Here is a 20,653-nt window from a genome sequence, read left to right on the forward strand (position 1 = left end):
AAATTCATCACATCTCCCTGGGTCAGAATTGAAGTCGACTCCAAACAGTGCTGTGCTAGCCGGAGTCGTTTTAGAATCTTGAGTGCAAGGCTGCTGTTAAGTAAGGATGCAGCTGCATACCCAACATCCCATAAAATACACGGTAGGTTTATGGCGCGGCACAGAAGAATGAACCCAAACATGACATTCGCATCACTAACATTTTGGGGAAACTTTCACCTCTGGTCATAATCAACCTCATGAGTCGCAAATGGATGGTGCAACCGATTCTGCTAGAGCGGACTCCTTGGCTAGTCTAAGTTTAAGTCACTACATTATCTAGCACAGTCCCACGCCAGGCAGCATGTGTGGAGCCAGGATGACGAAAGGGCAAGTAGAAAGTTGAGGGTTTAGACTGCGGAGAAAGTTTAAGCATGGGTAAGGATTAGGGTTGTTAGCAATCTATGGTACAACGGTTCGGGGCAAATTCACTTTAATTTTTTTTCTCTATGGCTCTTCATTGAAGTCTGGCAGCTCAACCAGCCGAGCGAAACTGACGCAAAAGCGACGTACCTGTGAGCTGTTTACATGTTGCGCTTTGCGTCGTTGGAGAATAATGACGTGTCGTACCGGACACTGCTGGCGGGATTGTAGGGGTCGGAGGTGAGCGGGGCGGTGTTTATACTCATCGACGGATGTAATGAATTAAAAAAGCAATATGTAACAACATGCTGTTTCCTGATAGTGCATGGGTCAGAGTGGGCCACTTTACCTGTGCCACCCCTCCGTAGCGAGCACGGTATTCAACCCGTGCAAATGCCACGGCTGGATGGTAGTCTTCATAATGATGGAAACGTGGTCTCACCAGAAAGTCAGTGTAATTAAGACACGTCAAAAATGTAGGCTGCTTCAAGGGCAGGGAATTGTGCTCTTCCTTGGGACATCCTTTTTCACCTAAACACATTTTGATTGGTGAACATCAGTTTACCAAAGAGGAATGTAAATCGTGCCAGATGCACAGATTGCCAATGAAGAAATCATAGCTGTTGCCTGCCGTGATCAAATGATGTCTTGTAGCAAAAATGCTCCCATGTTATTTCCAATAAAAGGCACATTTGAGTTTAGATGTCAGGTGCTATGTGATTGTGAACGCATGCAGAACGTGATCAGGCATTTGCTCCCACACTGCAAAAGTTCATGGTAGCCTGTCAGCCAGCACTACCAGTTTTCCTTCTGGTCTGCAGTCTGAAAGAAGGGAGGGGAAGACAGCTCAAGAGGGGCAACTTAGAAATGAGCTACTGTGCAGCACTTCAGTATCCTGTCACTGGTGGCAGGGATGTCAACATTTAGCTATGCTTTTACATCTTTAGCTTGGGGCTCACTGTCTGTTGAACCTCCCTGTGCTCAAAATCATGCAATCATCATCAAAGTGTGGTAATCAACCCACCATCAAAGGACCTCAGGTTTGACAACTGGACTGGGCAGGCCATATTTCTGGCTTGAGGTTAATTGTCAGTGGTTAGTGCCAATAAATTGCATGCAAAGGCTGCTGTATAGCAGGGATTCTGGTAGCATAAATTTATAGTTGTATCCTGTATGTTGTAACCCTTCTGGATGAATGTTAAAATATTGTCATGGGGAGCATTTCTACATGTGCTTCCCATGTAGGCTTAGCTTTGAGGAAGTTGGATGTGGGATGTTCTATTTACTAGAACACAATATTGTACTATATAAAGCTGTGCTCTTCCTCATGCAGTCTTTTATGTCCATTGTTCATAATGTTGAAATCAGGATGACAGAATGTTCACAGTAAGCACCTCAGAATTTCTAGTGGGAGACTGCTGGGTTATGATGTGTTCTGACCTTTTTCAGTAACTGTATGAAGTGCCCTGGTGTGCATCATGTGCTCATTGCTGCATTTAAAATCTCTCCACACTGGCATTGACATGACACTTAGGATAGCCCAACATTGAGATCCATAATTTGCATTATAGTATCACCTGTATCCCAAGTCACAACACTACATGATGGTCAACAATCTGTTCTTTTATGCGATTAATGATATTTGATGATATTTTCATTGAAGTACACTGATGTTTGAGACACTATACAGTGTCTGATGACATAAGCATGTTCAACTCATGCTTGTTAACTAAAATTCTTTTGGTACTAATATTAAAGTATGATAGCTGATGGCATGTTCTCAGCATTTATCATTGTATTAAACTAATTCTGCTCAGTATGAAACATATCAGACAGACAGTGACATCAATGTGGTCTAAAAAACGACTTAGCTAGGCAAGCACTTTACACCCCTGTACCACCCGCTCTGGGGTCATATAAGCTTACTAAAAATGAGTGCCAACCAAACTGTCCCATGCTAGGATAAAAAGCTAGCTAGCATTTAAAGCTACTCTCAAGTGATGGCGAAATGCATCAGAGCAGCTGGCGAGGAGTGCACGGGGCGGATCTAGGATGCTTTTGGCACACATTTATTTTTACATGGCTTGTAGGTCACGCTTAGTGAGCAGCTCTTCCACCCGGAGCCATTGGAGTGCGGTCGGCGTCTCGGTCACTGTATCGCGGTATCAAAGGTCTGTGACGATGCATGAAAGCTTATGCATTTCTGCAGGCGCCTCAGTCGTGCAATCGCGCAGCCTCCTCAAACAGATGGACAATATTTGACATGAGGAATGGGAACGCCTCTGTCAGTATATGCCTGGTTCTGGGCGGCATACGGCTTGGGATTCTGGCTACTGCCATCAACTTAAATGATGTCGTCCGACGTTCACCATGTGTTTGTCTCACATCAAGGCTGCATGGACGATAGCAGCCCCGTACATTGACGGACCGAACTGGGGTGATTTTACAGCTTCTGATAGTTACAAATAAGTTTGAATTTGTATTTTGGTGCCGTGATTTAATAATCTCAGTCTTGGATGAGCTGCTCCTTAATCCATTCTAAGTAAACCAGTTGAGAGCAACAATCAATTTTCACCCCCTTTCTGTCCCTGAATGTACAATCGCAGCTCGGTGTCAATGAGCTGAGCGTCGTCTACGGCTGCGCACGCGAGGAGATTATCACGCGGCACATGTTGCAAACGATAAGAATATTACTGGATCCAGGATGGACCCCTGTACTACACCGTGAGAGTCAGAGTTCACGCTGGAGCCCTCCCCCCCGGTGGTTTGGGTACGTCCGCTGAGCCATGGACGGATCCATCTGTCGTCGACCTCGTACCGCCCCAGCTTCACCAGGAGACGGCCGCCCTCGATGCTGTGAAAAGCCTCGGACGCGATGATCAGTGAGGGCACGCGTCCACCGTCGATGGCAGCGTAGTCAACAGCATCAAGCAGGGCCGCCTGTGTGGAGAGACCGGGGTGGAAGCCGTACGGTCTGGGGCATAGGATGCGTCGATTTGATACTCATTCCAGTGTAAAATGACCAGGTGCCCCGTACTTTGTATTTTATTGGGATAACTTTGTTTCAGAGCAAAGCTAAGGATCTCATCACTCGCTTTACTCCTATGGCATCCAGCAAGGATTCACTCAAGGAATATGTAAAATCCATTGGTGCCCCAGGCACCAATACGGCAAATATTTTTGGCCTTAAGTCATGGATGACTACCGGTCGGGCTGAGACAGCAGTTCCTCTACTCGAAAATGAGGACAATTTCCAGGAGCCGGCTGGATCATCCAGTGAGAGCTCATGGTATGGAAGCAGTGCTGGGTCATTCCTCGGACTGGTAAGTGAAGGAGCGCTGTGTGCATTGTGTAATGGCATTAGTTCTGGTAGTAGGAGACATGTTCTCATTCAGTTCACTGATGCGTGGAAAATGGTCTCATGCTCACTCAGGCTGTGCTTATTTATCATCGAAGTTATCATGAATAACAAGGGTGTGGTTAGAAGGAAAACACATTAGATCTTCAGAGATCCACACATTATCATACGTAATTGTAGTGCTGTAGCAGATCGCACACTTGATCTCATCCAAGCCATGGTTTGCTCTGAAATGTTCAACCAACATGTATTGGCTTAAAATTAGCGTCTCTTTTACAGAGCAAGAAACAGCGCATCATTGGCTTCATGATGTGCCTCTGTCTTGGTTCCATCTGCTTCACCATCGCCGGCTTCACCTTGCCCTTCATTGCCTTCAAAGCCAGGAAGTTCGCCACGCTCTTCACCCTCGGCAGTGTCTTCTGCATGGCGAGGTACGTCACCTGTTGAACTCGAATCACTTCGCTGCTCCAACGAGCTTTATCCGGAGATGTGCGATAAACGAACCCGGAGATAATGAGGGCAATGCAACATTTATGGCATGCTCGACGGAATAGTAGTGTGCCTTACTCGTCTCGGAGCCGATGGCGGTGCCTGCGTCTGGGAGCGGGCAGCGTTGTCTGCGTCTGGGAGCGGGCAGCGTTGTCTGCGTCTGGGAGCGGGCAGCGGTGTCTGCGTCTGGGAGCGGGCAGCGTTGTCTGCGTCTGGGAGCGGGCAGCGGTGTCTGCGTCTGGGAGCGGGCAGCGGTGTCTGGCTGCAGAGTTCGGTTTCACTTGTTCCCAAGATTATTTCTCGCTGGATCCAGGGCCATGAGGACTCCTGCAAGCATTACTCTGGTGTTAGCATGCAGAGTAAGCAATATCTGTTGTCATTCAGCCAGATTTGTCAAAAGTTCATTGTGATGTAAGACCAAGCTTTATTCTAAACAACTTTATGCTGAAAGCAACCTCTGTTTTGTATTGTGTCAAGTAATCTCCTGTCTCCAGCTAGCCTCATCTTGTGTCAGCACGCTGAAAGACTGAAGGATAAGTCAGGTTATGAAGCGTATTCTGTCGTTGCCTTGAAAGAGATGACTCTAAATCTCACGTTAGATTTCAATCTCCCCGCGTAATGTAATCAAAGTTTCCTTTTAAACACGCCTACCTGAGCTCACGTTTAAGCAGCTCTTACAATGGGCAGCTTTAAAAAGAAATACAGCTTTCAATGAAATGGACGTCTCCCAGTTCATTCAGTCATTCTGCTTCAAGTTTGCCCCATGTGTTAGCATTAAGTCCACGATATTTCAGTGAAAACAAGCCTATGGTCTTAAGCCCATCCACATATTATAAGTTGCTAATCCCATTTGTCATGCTAGTTGCTTTTCGGTGTAATTCTTCCAGCCTTTCTGATGTCTTTTTGGAAGTATAGGGACCAAGCCTGGACACAATATTGTAGGTGTGGTCTGACATCAGCTAAGTACAACTTTTTGACAACATTCCTTTTCTTGTTATGGACACCTGTTGACAAGTTCAAGCAGCCGAAGCGCCTATAAGTACCAGCATCCCGAGCGCCTTGTTCCCAACAACGGTCCCACAGTGCTTTTTAGGCTTTAAATTCCTGAAAATGATTACCCTTAAGTCTTTTTCTTTCTCGATCTAATCCAACTCCCGGCCTCCCATTTTATCCTTGATGCCCTCACAGCCAGAACTGCCAAAATGTATCACCTTACACTTACCATGATTAAATGTCACCTGTCACAGAGAAGCCTAGTTTTCTAGTTTCTCAAAGTCAGGTGCCACCTGGTCTGAATTTTTTGACACCCCTATCAATTAAATATTCTCAGGAAATTAAAGCACTTTACCCTCTAATCCTATCTCCATGTTGATGATGATTTGGGGTTTTAGGGCACATGGACTGCTGAAGGTCATGCAGCGCCCATCTATCTCCATGTTATTCACAAAAATAATAAAGAGCAAAGGGCCCAACTTTGACCCCTGTGGAACCCCATTGTCTACTAGCTCCCACTGTGATTAAGTACCATTGAGTACTGCTCTTTGTTTCCTGTCTTGTAGCCAAGCCCCTACCTAGCCAATAATTTTTCCCTCAATGTCACGCAATTTTAGCTGATTCAGGAGATGCTGGTGTGGCACCTTATTAAATTCCTTACTTGAATTTAGACAAACAACTTCAAAACTATTTCCTTTATCTACCTGACTAGTAATGTGCTCCTTGGACTCCAGAAGATTTGTCAAACAGGACCTACCAGAAGGAAAACCACGTTGACTATTTATCAATTGATGCCTATCTAAGTGTGACTTAATGCTAGCCTCAATGAATTTCTCAGATATCTTGCACACTAGTAAGGTAAGACTAACAGGCCTGAAAGGCAGCCTGACATGTCTGAGACAAGACTGACAGCTTGACAGGTTCAGACGGATTCGTTTCTGCTCCTCCAACACTGACTCAATTTTGTTTTCAGTTTCTCTCTGCTGTGGGGGCCGTGGAATCATATCAAGCATGTGTTCTCCAAGGAGCGTCTGCCCTTCACATCGGTGTACATAACATCGCTGGTAGCTACCCTGTACTGCTCGCTGCATCTGCACAATACGCCACTGACTATCCTGTGCGCGGTCTGCCAGCTCCTGGCGCTGCTCTGGTTCATCGTTAGTTACATTCCCGGCGGACAGAGGGGTCTGCAGTTCTTTTCGTCGCTCTGCTCATCCTTCGTGCGTAGCACGGCGTCACGAACGCTGCCCGTGTAAAAACACCGTCGAAGTATTGTGCCAAAACAACGTGTTTTTCGTAGTCTTGCCGTTAGCTAGACCTTGTCAGCAGTGTTGCTGTATCACCCTTTCATGGCCTGTGACGGGGGTGACGCGCTGTGCGCTGTTTCAATGCGTTGTTGACTGGGAGGGTGTGTGTTATATTTATTGATATCTGGGCTCTGTGATGTAATTGTTCTGGTTATGGCGCTGCGGATTATTGAACACAGGTAGAATCACAACTGACACGTTGAAATAATGTGGTGCATGAGCACGGCTATGTTCCGTATTTTGCCAGTGCCAGTCCTTTTTTGGCGCGCGTGGGGTATGGCTTTCGTCCATCACTTGGTGTATTACCTGCTTTCATACACATGCCTTTAAATCGTGGTGATGTTACTTGCATGGGTTGCTTCAAGTGATTGTACGAAAAGTGACTGGGCTCATCAGATGTTTTCTAATTGTTACTACTTTCCTAAAATTTGATAGAAAAATTGTGATAACAAACGAGAGTTAACGCCACAGGAAATGCCAAGCAGCCGAACCAGCGCTCGCGCTTAAACCTCAACCGTAACGCTAAGCGCGCCGGCATTTTGAAGTACCGCCACCTCGCACCCGCCTTCCTCACGAGCATTGGAGAAGGCGCAGCTTCGTAAAATTATTTCCGGGCAAGGTGAAAGTCTGGGTAGAAAGAATGGCACCGAGTGGGGCTTGGCAGTACACCACAAATTTCTGCAAAGGCCGGGCTCAATCCGCCAACGGTCTTATATGCGCGCCATTGTTGGGAAGGGTTGATTGGGTGTCAGAATTTATAAAGGCAGTGCTTCACCTTCAAGAGCTGTCAGATAAGAACGGGATATGTCTTCGTCATCGGGACAGGGCCATGCTGTTAACATGTCCTGACAAGCGCCGAAAGCATCCCCATTCCGCCAGAGTTGGTTCGGCCCATTGCGTCATGCCGGCCATGGTATGACGCAATGGACCAGCGACCGCATCGAATCAGCGGCCAGCCGACGGCGGCGGCTGGCGGCCGCTCCGGCGGTTCCTCCGTCAGCCGTCCGTGTTGTCGTTCTTGGTCACGTGCAGTCTTTCTGGTGGGTGTCCTGGTTTGGAAGAAAAGTGCCGGAACTGGAACGTTTTAATCATGGTTGTGAATGTGCTTTTTGGACTGCATGCAACCGCGCCGTCTCAGGTCAAACTTCGCCTGTATGTGAACCGTTTGCTAGAAGTCGGTTTGTTCACGAACAAGCTGCGGGATATCGTAAGTCCTTCTACAATGTCGACTGAGAAGTGAACGTGCGACTGAATTGGGTATTGTGCCACTTGTACATGGAAGGAATAAACTTGCACTGTGTTCTCTACTTTTGTCGACATATTCTTCAGACGTACGGATTGAAAACTGCCTTGCCTTTCATCATATCTACGAAGTTCAATTGTTGAGCCAAGTCGTGCTCGATTTTGAACGGAGTCGGAGTCAACTGCATGCTTTTGCAGTCGATTTTTGCAGTCAAATTTTCTTTGAGTCATGTTGGAGTTATTGCTATGAAGTGTTCGTGTGGTTCAGAGTCAAGAGTCGAGTGGTCGCGTCGAACACAAATGTGAGCAACAGGTTTTTAACGCTTGCTAGGTTAGATATGCACCGAATGAAACACATTCATGTATTGCTAAGTTGTTAATAATAACAACGATGCTGCGACCCAAAACCGAGGATGATCGGGCCAGGGATGCTGCCTATGCTGTATTACCAATGTGATATGACACATACGTATCCAACCAGTGTACTGTCTTTTTAAATAGTTCCTTCACAGTCGCCAAGGTACTAGGACGCGGGGCCAGGGCGTTCGAAAGCCACAGTCACCAAAAACGTAAATCATTTGAAATATACCTAATGGATTTGAATTGTCAGGTCTTGGCAGACCCGAAACCAGTCAAAACTTCCAGCTATAAATGCTTCACGCGTAGATACTTTGCTTCCGTGACATCTGCTTGTCAAACTTATGAAAGGAGGATATTGCGATGCATTGATTAGTCCTATCCGCGTGGGCTCCCGAATGCGGCGGACTTCATTCGCTACCATCGTGCGCAAGCAACACACATCTGCGTGGTGACAGTCCCATCTGCTATCAACTCAGTCGTCGAAAGTCGTTTCACTGTTATTGAGAAACAGACTTCATTGGTGCGGGAGTAACATAATGACCTACGCGATAATCTGTCTACATATCTGTACGCCATGTTTTTTTTCTCACACCCCGTTTATCCTTTCAATAAACATTTTGGTAACTCTGGGAAGGATATGGTAACGGAAACTTTTTGCCTCGCTAGAAACCAACTTACCGCGACAGTATCCTCCACACCGACACACGCAGCAGTTAACTTCAAATTCTCAGTGTTTGCACGTGACGAATGCGTTACGACCACGCGCAAACAATCGCTTGCGAGTCACGGACTGCGCAGGAAAGTAACGGGGACTGCACAGCAAACAGGGACTACGCATGAAAACCTAAGATGACCGAACTCAGCCAGACGCTGACCACGAATCACGTGTCGCACTGGGTAAACTCAAAAACTTATGCAAGATATGCGATCCAACAACCTGCCCTGGCTGCATTTATTTTCCGCCTTTTCTTTGAGCTGCCTTTGCGGGGCATTTCGTAACAAGCCACGTTCAACTCGTAAGTTTTTTTCCCGCTGAAGCTGCAGGATCTAGCAAATTGCGTGCGCATCTTTACCTACCGGATCGGAACGGTTCGTTTCCCTTGAGATCCTCTCTAATCAGCATGGGCTTACTCGGCGGAATTGCATTGCTCCGAAAAATAACATAAGTGGAACAAGGGCCTCAAACGTACGAGTTTAATATTCTTTTCGAATCGGCGTTATCTGACGCAGAAGTTTTCCTTTACTCGCTCTCTGTACGTCGAGAAGGGGGCTCTCGCCCGCCGCCCTACCCGAAGTCACATTCCGATGCCTACGTGGCAGCCAGGCGATCTGCGAAACGATGCTGCTAAATCATTCGGAATCACCTCTTGCAATTGAATGTAGCCAGGTGGTGGCTGCCTGCCGTAAGGGCTTCCGGGTATCGGTGCCAAATCGCTTCCAGGATTGTTACCTGGGGAGTCAAATGTCGCCGCGGACAGTCGCAATCGATGCTCAAGGCCGCCTGTCGGTTGACGGCTGGCGCATTTTTCACTGTATGTAGAATCGCGTACGTAGATCGCGTATGTAGAGTCGCGTAATTCCTACCATACTTCATTCCCTGCAGCACCGTCATTGGAGCAAAAAATGCCGCAAGATCGAAACGCAGTAGATGTCAATTATTGCTCGACATTGTATGCCTCCTGGTATACTGAAGGCCGTCCGTCCATCCATTTTAGGCCGTATACCAGGGCCGTCCATTTTAAGCGCAACATTTCTTAGTACTTGGATGTGGTCTCTCCTGTCTGCTGTTCTTATCAACAGTAGACTGTGTTTCAGCGTTTACTGCGTTTTGAGCTAATGACTCGGATGGGGGGAATGCATTGCGACGGTAAATATCTCTTATGCTTTCGGCATGTCAGGTAAGTGCGGGATACAGCTTTGTACCAACTAACATTTTAGTTATCGCTGTCGTGATTAGAAAACAAATGATTGCGTAGTGCATGAAAGGCCCATGTTGAAGGAAATGGTATCGCTCACATGAAATACGAACATGTTCGTAAGGGCTTTGTTCGTAAGGTTGTGGCGGGACTTAAGAGAACCGTCGTAGATGTTTGCGAAAAGTGAGTTTCCTTGCAGGTCTTGCGTTGTACCGCTCACCGCCCGTTCTCTCCTTGCACTACGCAGCTACTTCGGAGGAAATGAGAACAGACGTCGGCATAGTATTGTATTTCGGACCCCACAAACCCTGACGTGGGGTCCCGTATCACAACGTAAGGCAGGTCGCATCTAGTAAACACCAACGGTAACGGCAAATGGTGATGGCGAACAACACACCGGTGAGCTCAGCGCCGTACCTGCGAGGTCAGGTGAGAGTGAGCGGTGTAAGGCTCACCCGACTAACTACCGCGGACGTCACTCGTGACTACACACCAACACTATGAAGCCGCTGACTGTGAGCAGCTGTGCACTGAAGCCCAGCCGGCTCCGCTGGCAGGGCCTTCAAGACGCCGGCACGCAGGCAGCTGATCCGATGGCCGTGTAGGAATCAAGGCGGACCAGCTTCCTGCTTTTCAATATTGCAATGCAACTATTTTTTCACTTTGCAGAGTAGATGACACGTAGGCAGGAGCGTGGCTTGCGGAGGTAGGTATAACGCGTAAGAGGACTATTTGATGATCTTCTTTGAATCACAAACAACACTTAGACGTTAATGGAAGGCAAGCTTAGTCGAATAGTTTTCGAATATTTCTTTCTGGCCCCACCAGCACAGCGTCAATTGGAATATTCGAACTCGACAGTATTTTGCGGCGTATTCATTTCAATTAGGTTCCGTTTTCTGCAACGATATACCTCAATGTTCGCTCTTTTTAATTACGTCGTTCTGGTTGTATGCTTTTAGCTTTTCTTTAAAAGGCATCTTCGCACAGTAGAGCCAAATCGCTCTACGGACATCACTTCGAACTTTAAAACATTCCGAAAAGTAATACTTACGTGATCATGAGGAACAATGAAAGCCTAAGTTCTAGGTGAATAGGTCAATATTGCCACTGACAAGTGCAGATGAAGGCCTGAAGGCATTGCCACTGGCGGCCTTCTTCTGGAACGGGATGAAGAACATGCCGTATAGCACACGGACTCTACGTAGGCGAGGAAGTGGCAGCATTGGGTGAGTGGCGTTCCACTAGCCAGCATGCTTGTGTAGCATTCTTCTACGCCGTCGAGGTAATCACTTCTTGGTGCGCTTAGGCATGACAACAATCCCTGCCAACATCATCACAAAACCACAGACCAGCACCGGCAGTCGCTTGCTGAGCAACTGCCGGCATCACTCAGCCCGGCAGGCGGAGTGCTCCATCGCCGTGTCGATGTCTACATTACACAGCGCGCGCAGGCAAGGTAACTATTATATCGCTTTTGATACTGCTGTGTACCATTGCAAGCTGCAGGCTTAAGAGCATGCTCAGCGGTCATCGGTCTGCCTTTCCCATTCACGAGGTTGAATGACACAGCCCGGCAACGACGACAACGCACACGGTCCCAACGCTGCATCTTCACTTCAAGGCATAGGAATATGGCCGGAGAGCTCCAATGCCCGGCACTGCAACGCGATCCCCGACAACTGCAAAGTCCAGTTGGAACGAACGGGGCTCAGCCACCGCTGCATCACTCGACAAACGCGGTGCAATAGCGCGTCCTCGTCGACGCCGGAGCTGGGAGCTGGCACAGTTAATAGTGCCTCGCTCGAACTGACCGGACTCATTCCACACCGTGCCGCCACTGTCAGGAGCTTACGGCTACTTTGCCGCTTCAACAAACAACAGTCCCTTACATTTCAGGACGCGTTCTTAACAAAATGGATTGGCTCTCCAGAGGGTCGAGTGCTCCAAATGTTCGGTTTATTCGGATGCAATTTGAGCCTCATTTGGATCTTTGGGCTCCATGAATGAACCAGCTGCAGACCTGGTTTGCCTAATCCTCTTCAAATATCAAACTTCCCTATCTTGCTCCCCTATCTAGCTCTCCACAAGCTCCTTTCTGCCCCCGCTCACTGTCTCGGAAAACCGTCAAGCACCACTGGATCATTCCTTCAAGGCTGCGACCTAGATAACCTTTTACAGAGTCTTTCCGAGCACACGTAACTGTTCAACAAGTTCAACAACAAGTTAACACGCCAAGTTCAACCCTTATTCTAATCTTGCCTGGGAGCTCGCCGACGGCGCTGCTGAGTATTATATCCCTCTTCTCCCTCGACATTCGGAACTCTACCAAACCCGCTCACTATCGGACCGAACTGACTCCCTCAGGATCCCACCAGATCCTTTTTCACCCGCCTGGACATTTCGTGGAGCCGTCTTTGACTACTTAAGTCCTCTCCTCTCATAGTCGGACTTCCTCAGGATTTCTCCGCGCCCTACTTGACCCTTCCAAAGGCCTCACCGCCTCCTATCCTGCTTGACTTTCTTCAGGTCCTCACTGCACCGTGAAGATGACATCATCGCATCCCCACTTGACCCGCCTCGCAAGTTTACTGAACCCTACCCAGCCCCTCGAACTCCTCTCCGTACCCTACTTGACCTCCCCAGCACCTCAGCGTGCACTACTTGACCCCCCCAGCACCTCGATGTGCCCTACTTGACCCCCAACACCTCAGCGTGCCCTACTTGACCCCCCCCCCCAGCACCTCAGTGTGCCCTACTTGATCTCCCCGGCACCTTAGTGGGTCCCACTTCACCCTCCCCAGCACCTCAATGTGCCCTACTTGGCCCTCCCAACACCTCAGCGTGCCCTACTTGACCCTCCCAGCACCTCAGCGTGCCCTACTTGACCCCAACACCTCAACGCACCCCACTTAACCCTCCCAGCACCTCGGCTTGCCCTACTTGACCCTTCCCAGCACCTCAGCGTGCCCTACTTGACCCCCAACACCTCAACGCACCCCACTTAACCCTCCCAGCACCTCGGCGTGCCCCACTTGACCCTCCCAGCACCTCAGCGTGCCCTCCTTGACCCTCCCAGCACCTCGGCGTGCCCTACTTGACCCCCCAGCACCTCGGCGTGCCCTACTTGACCCTCCTGCCGACGGCGGGGCTGCTGCGTGGCGTAGTGGCGGGCGTGACCAGCGGGGACGGCGTGAGACCGGCCGCCAGCGAGCGGGTGCTGCTGGACCGCTGCCGCGGCTCGAGCGAGCCATGCGCTCGACTCGCCTCGGGCGAGCCCGGCAGCGAGCTGTGACTCGACCAGCGCTGGCGGAAGATGCCCACCGTGCTGCCGGCGGGACGGAGAGACGTTAGAGGCGAGGGGACGGGGCCGGTGTTGTCGCCGTCGGCTGCTCGGGAACATCAGGCGTTCGCGCGAGACCCTAAGCATTCATAACGGCTGCGGACGGCACGGCCGTAGTTTGGAGGGCGATTACACTTCGACGATGGGAAGGGAGCTCTGGGCGGACTATCCGGAGACTGGAACACCACCCGCTTCGAGGCGGACCACGGGACCGGGACCCGCCGCGAGCCGGTGAGCGCCCGCCGTGCGGCGCCACGCACCGTTTGGAGTGGTTACAGATGCCGCGTGGGCAGCGGTGTCCGAGACGGCAGTGACCCTCGCACGTCTCTCCAGAGAGCAGCGACACGCGGAACAGCAGCGTCAGCTGCCGCAGGCGCGTCTCGTCCGCCTCCGGGTCATAGCCGCGGTACTTGTCGCGCAGTCGGCGCCGCTCCTGGCGGGTGTCACGGCATTAGTGCTGCGGTAAACACGCCTGCCGACAGGAGTGCTACGACATCAGCTATACGCGACGTTACTTCTACTGTGAAAACTTATACAGACTTAGCTTACACACATCACTCCTAGTGCAAAAAACTTATGCACGACATGAATGGTGCCTCACAGAATGCATGCTTCAAAAACTTATACCCGTCAAATACCTGGCATATATGTCACATATATCTCCACTGCCCAAACTTATACAGTCTGCTTGCGTGCATCACCACCTCGACTGCAAAAACTCATACACGACGTGAGTGCTACTCGACAGACCTTGCCGTGCATAAACTCATGCCTGCCATTACTTATACAGCATAGACTTAACAGTCCTTACTTGTCCGCGACATTACTTCTACGGCAGCATGTTATGTGTGTCATTAATGCTACCCAAGAAATCTCGAGAAGTCATAAAACTTCTATTTAGAGATGGTTATGCGCGCCATTATGTCTACCGTAAAACCGATATGGCCTTTACTTATCAGCGATATTATTTCATCAACCAATGCTCATGCGACATTGGTGCAGTACGATGGAGGTCGCATTCCACAATTTATAACCGTCAGTACTCCAACCATAGATTAAGCCTCACCATAGGTTACCATAGGTTAAACCTAACCTCAACCATAGGTTAAACCTAAATTCTGTACAGGGGGCGAACACATGGAAACACTTGGCCGAGCGAAATCAGATTACAGGTGCTCACTCAATAGTGTCGACACATTGTTGCTGCTGTCAATATTGCGATTGGCAAACACTCGATTACATCAGTCCTGCGCGACATTTCTTACGCCTAAAAAAAACTATGACGCAGCTGTGTCGTAGCCTTTAGCGCCCTGCTGGCAGCGAATTATTTAGCTTGTTAATTTTGTTGAATTGGTTAAAAGTCGCGTGGCATATGCACGCAAAGTATGCGATAACCTGTGCTTGACTGGGTCGTCCTGGCCTCGCTGCGGCACGTGTCCTTAGTGATGGTTGAAATCTTCTGAAAGGCTGCACCTCCAAAACTCGGCAGGAATAGCCCTCTACGTGGCAACATGATATGAGTCCACGCTTTTCACCGTTCTAAGGTTTCCAATAAGAGTTCTCTTTCTAATATGAAGCGAGATCATTCTTCTTGTAGTGAACTATTGATATGGACAGGGCACCATTTTGTAACGAGTGTAATTGATCTCCCGGGGCGAAAATAGTTTGTTTTCGAGCTATTCATCCTAATCTTGACAAAAACACGGCCAAAACCTCTTCGTTTCCCTAGCTTTAATTCAGCAGACGAGCAGTTTTTGGTGCCGGCACCAGATACGATCGCTGCCATCGCGTCCTACGTGCTGAGCTCGTCGGCAACCTTCGTAGTCGTAAATATCCATTTCCAGCTCTCGCACTGGACATGGGAGAACTGCGGTGCTCTTGGCGACCGGGGTAGCTCTGTTGGTTGCAGACGCTTTGAGCTGGGTCATGACCTCGGAGTCAGTATGTCGTGTGGCATCCGAGAGGCCTCCAGTCACCACTGTGTCCACCCTTCTGTCAGGACCAGGCAGTACGTGTCAGCCGTGGCAGCTCGGAGGCGCCGGTGGACGACGTATGGACGTGTGGACGTGGCGTGACGTAGGAGGCTTTCGTAATAATGCCTCGAGACAGAAACAGAAAAGCGCTCCAGTTTTCGGCGAGTAAAATGCTTGAAATGAGTAGCCTAGTCATTCAAGTCTTTGAAAACTACAGCCATTCAAAATTGCGCAATAATGTTTAGTGGCACCTCGAACAGCGAATGCCTGGAAACTTATTCTAACTGCATAATCATCATCAATGTTTTATAATCGTGCATTCAAAATTTCAGTGGCATAACTCTTTGGACGGGATGTGGTACCAACTACGCGTCTTAATAAACATGTTTCCTTCAGGAAAAACTGAATACACGCAAGGCTATTTGCGCACATTGTAGAAATTGTTAACTATCGGCTCGGATTTTTTAGGCAGCTGCTATTATCTTAAATAGCTTTGGTCATTCTCAAAATTGTTCGATGACAGTCAATGCATTTAATCTTCGTAAGCTAGATTCAATTTACTCCGTATCGCTTCTCAAAACGTGCGAAATATGTCACGAGAACCGCGAAAGAACATGCTACAATGGGCACAAACACATCTCTCATACATTTTTGCTCATGAACGGACATACGAAATGCACCCGAGCATTACTGTAGCATTTATAACGGGGCGACGACTGATCCAAACATCCCCACCGCACCCCGAATGTGTGGACTAGTTTATGCTCCCCTGGGCATGGCAGAAATCATCCGCACCCATCCTTGGTCGTTTGTGCCCCCGGACGCCGTTCTTCCACGGCCATGAGACTGACGGCGGTATCTGGGCCAATCACGCCAAGCATAGCGGTGAAGGGCCAGGTCATCGAAGGCCGCCCGCTGGGGGCCAGCAGTGGGGTGCATCACGCCCGGCCCGCGTCATATCTCGGTACGGTGGCAGTCAACGTACGCCGTTAAGATTTGTGTATGCAACAGTGAGGCGTTGGGTGGGGTATTTGGATGAGATATTCAGGAAGTTGGCCTTACCGTTCTGTCGACCGTCCAATTCATTTATTCGATCGGAAATTTGTCTGCAGTTTCAAAAATGACGCCGGGTAAGAATCCAGAGTGGGAAAGATAGAGAGGGTAGAGAGGCGTGTCTGGTGATAACTAGCACCTGACAAATGGAGGGGCTTCTCTTGTCGTACCGTTTTCACATCACGCCCGGTAGAATTGCACTCCCGGGGCCATGGTGCACATCGGTCTCTTACATCACACCCACTCACCACAGACGCGTCTATTCATGGACATGATTGGAGGGAGCGGGAGACCCGACAACCTGACTTCAAAATTGTATGCTTCTGAACGGATTAATCCCACTTTATTCCAACGAACACAATTTCTAATTGAAATCATAGCAGCACTGATCGACTGGTTCTTGACATGAGCAGCATAATGGTCCAGAGCAGCAAGTAATGCCCGAAGGTCAGCTTTGCGTGTTATCAGCCTCCCGCATTGTTTTGAAGTTCTTTGTATGTATATATACATATACATGTATATATAAATATATATATATATATATATATATATATATATATATATATATATATATTTATATGTATAATAGTTATATACATCTACCGTCCAAATCCAAAGGTACAACCCCATATGTTACCTTTTGGCCATGCTGCGCTTTTTATGTCATCTGATTAATCTGGGCATGCTGATTTTGATTATTTAACCAATCAGTTGACATTTTCGCAAACTTTTAGCCCATTTCTTAAAGCTAAAAGTGTGTGAAACTTCCAACTACAGATTTAAATATCCGAAGCCACATTATTTGAGAAGACGAATAAGATGGCAAAAAAAAAACGCAAAATGGCTAGAAACGAACGTATGGATTTTTTTTACCTTTAGACGGCATATATATGTTGTGTTTAAATCACAGAGGACTCAGCATGGAGGATCTTTTTATGACAGTTTTCGCTTTCGATGTTCGTTTAAGATAGTACCAAAGCTCGTGAGACAAAGAAGATATAGATTGCTATATTGCATGGTCTGGTATTACTTAAATTCATGGACGTTCCATCCTTTATAGGACATTTTCTAAAGTGACGGCTTTAGACAAAATTTATGTCATCACATATTTGCAAATTCAAGCCCTCTCGTGTCTATTCTGACACGGATCCCTTGCTTACATGGATTAGTTTTGTAATTCCAGTACAGTGCAAACGTGCTACATACATACCACAATACAGACCTTAACGCATTGCACAAAGCCATCATTCAAAACTAAAAACGTTCGTCGCGACACGCAAAACAATGCCCCTGCGCTCTCCGCTCTAATAGTCGCCCTCCACACAGATGGAGGGTTTCGCGCGCCTTTGTCTGTTTATTGACGAGAGGACCCCTTTCGTGAACGCGTATCGCTTCTAGAGCGATGAGTCTTCGTCTCTGTGTGGAGCGTGCGATGGCATTTATGTTGCTGTTGAGCATTTGGCGTGCCAGGTGGTTTTGTGTTGGACCTCCATGTGTGTGTGTGCGTGGGCCGCCGTTTTGTAAGTGCATGGTCAGACGTCTGGAAAGTGTCGTGTGTGGCCCATGTGTGCATATCAGGTAGGAGCACACAGCCTTCCATGTTGCATTTATAGCGATATGTGACGCTGGAAGTCCAGATCAACCGAATCATGTCACAGTAGCTAAACCAATGCCAAGAACAGAACATCAGAACACGTACCACCTGTTCCTTTAAAAACATGATGTGCTCTGGGCATAAAGCTGACGAAAAAGCCTCGCAAAACATTGTCCGTCATAATTGCCAAACGAGGGATCCCAATAACATCCTCAAACTTAACATCTATTATGAAAGTTCAACTACACCCTCCCTGATCAGGTAAAATAACCCTTCACGTGATGATTCGGTTCCACTTAAAGAAAACAAGGCCATATATCGCTATGAAGGCACCCTAGGAGACTGTGCGCCGCTACCTAACAGCAAATATCTCGGCCACACAACAATATATTCCAGACGTCTAGCCACAAGCCTAAAAAAAAAACGGCGGCCCACGCACACACACATGAAGGTCCAACACAAAACGACCTGGCACGCCAAATGCTCAACAACAACATAAAAGCCATCACACGCCCCACACAGAGACGAAGACTCGTCGCTCTAGAAGCGATATGCATTCACGAATGGGACCCCCTCATCAATAAACAGACAAAGGCGCGCGAAACCCTCCATCTGTATGGAGGGCCACCATTAAGTCAGATAGTGCAGGAGCATTGTGTGTTTTGCGTGTCGCGGATGTGCGTTGTCTCTTGTCAATGACAAGCATATACGATGCGTAAATGCTTATGTCTGTAAATGCTTAAAATGCTTATGTCGTGATTTGTATGTAGCATGTTTGTGCTATACCGGTATTACCAAAGCTGATGTATGTAAGCATAAGATCCATGCTAGAATAGTCACGAGATAACTTGAATTTTATCAATGTGCGATTACATCGGCTTTGTCTAAAACCGTCACTCTCGAAAATGTCTAATGGAGGATGCAACTTTGATGAATGTAACCAATTCTAGGCCATGCGATATGACAATCCAGGTCATTTTTGAATAATGATCTTTGGTGCCATTTTAAATCAGCATCGAATGAAAATGATTGCCAATGCTAAGTCCGCTGTAGTTTTGAACACAATATGCATAAAGAATAAGTTGCTTCCTAAGCTTACAAACACACACACACACACACACACACACACACACACACACACACACACCACACACACACCACACACACACACACACACACACACACACACACACACACGCACGCACGCACGCACGCACGCACATACAAACACACGCACGAATAAGCACAAATACGCATAAACACACACACACAAGGGTATATATAGATATATATATATATATATATATATATATATATATATATATATATATATATATATAGATATAGATATAGATATAGATATATATATATATATATATATATATATATATATATATATATATATCTATATATCTATATATATATATATATATATATATATATATATATATATATATATATATATTGTGCCATAACCAAGATTGTGGACCTAAATAAACATGGAGTGAGGGGCAGTACCCTCACGGAAAAATGCAAATCGACGCTCCTCCCCTCGCCCAAGTCTCCTGGGGTCTACTTGCTATGAATACATGCATTCTGCGCATCTGTAATCAAGAAGCAGAATGTAAAACAAAAACGAAAATAAACCGCGACCGTCTGGGGCGAACCAATCGGCATGTCAAAACGGCCAGGGCATAGAGCGACGCCACACGTTTGCCCACGTGGAGACGCCGTAGCCGAATCGGCACGGGTCCACCGACCCTGGCTCGGCGCCTGTCTGACTTTAAAAATTCACGCGCGCGGCGATTTTGTCACTGATGTGAGAAAATCCAATAAATGGACCGGTCAGAACAGGCTTACTGAGGACAAGTTTTCGGACCGCCAGCTGACGCCCTAGGCCCACTGTGCATCGCCCGTAGCTCCGCAGCTATGAGAGCATGTGCTGTTTGGCCAGAACCAGGGGAGATTTACAGCGCTAGTGACCATCCGGTGACATCGGCGCACTTTGTTCTGCGTTTGACATTCATGGCTCTTGCTGCGGCCATAGCCCCCATCACACCAACGAGTCTCTCCTGCTTACATCACACGACTTTTGTCTCCGAAGTCCTTCGCGGGCGGCCGGGGTTTTACGATCATGGGATCAGCTGATCCTGGGATCAGCGACCTAGCCGAATGGGCTGCCACTGGAGCCAGGGTTTTTCCCTGGGACAAGCGTTGAGCACTGCATATGAAGCCTCCGCTTCGCAGACAGGAACCTGGCCAGCCTCTCCCCAGCCCAGGATGATCATTTCCCAGACCAGACTCTCCCTCATCAGACCTGACCGGCCTCCCCCAGCCCAGAGCGATCATTCTCCGCACCAAATCCCCCCCCCTCCCCCCCCCCCCCCCCCCCCCCACCAGTCCACGACAGTTTCCCCAGTGCAGGGTAAACCTTTCCCAGCCCAGGGTAAACCTTCCCCAGACCAGGTCGCCTCCCACAAACCGGGACGGTTGTCTCAGGTCAGGGGACGGCCACGTGCCCGCGGTCAGCGCCCCGGCACACCGGTGACCTGTGGTCAGCGCCCCGGGCCACCGGTGACCGGCGGTCATCGCCCCGGCCCACCGGTGACCGGCAGTCAGCGCC

General features: G+C 48.4%; 2 protein-coding genes across 2 annotated transcripts in view; one reads left to right on the forward strand and one right to left on the reverse strand.

Moving 5' to 3' along the window:
- Nucleotides 1-3,474: 3,474 nt before the first annotated feature.
- Nucleotides 3,475-7,856, forward strand: LOC119106290 (protein transport protein SFT2). The gene is made up of 3 exons (XM_037229906.1): nucleotides 3,475-3,725; nucleotides 4,040-4,191; nucleotides 6,216-7,856. Exons 1-3 carry the CDS (start codon nucleotides 3,507-3,509, stop codon nucleotides 6,496-6,498), a joined length of 654 nt encoding a protein of 217 aa, XP_037085801.1. The 5' UTR covers nucleotides 3,475-3,506; the 3' UTR covers nucleotides 6,499-7,856.
- Nucleotides 7,857-13,003: 5,147 nt separating this feature from the next.
- The window catches only part of LOC119106433 (dual specificity protein phosphatase 22-B), a 43,518-nt gene continuing 35,868 nt past the window's right edge, over nucleotides 13,004-20,653 (reverse strand). The window contains exons 5-6 of the mRNA XM_037230075.1: nucleotides 13,671-13,843; nucleotides 13,004-13,395 (exon numbers count right to left, since the gene is read on the reverse strand). Of these exons, the coding sequence (XP_037085970.1) occupies nucleotides 13,191-13,395; nucleotides 13,671-13,843 (378 nt within the window). The 3' untranslated portion in view covers nucleotides 13,004-13,190. The remainder of the gene's footprint in view (nucleotides 13,396-13,670; nucleotides 13,844-20,653) is intronic.

The sequence above is a fragment of the Pollicipes pollicipes genome, unplaced genomic scaffold (genome assembly GCF_011947565.3).
Source record: "Pollicipes pollicipes isolate AB1234 unplaced genomic scaffold, Ppol_2.1 Scaffold_6138;HRSCAF=7277_pilon_pilon_pilon, whole genome shotgun sequence".
NCBI lineage: Eukaryota > Metazoa > Arthropoda > Thecostraca > Pollicipedomorpha > Pollicipedidae > Pollicipes > Pollicipes pollicipes.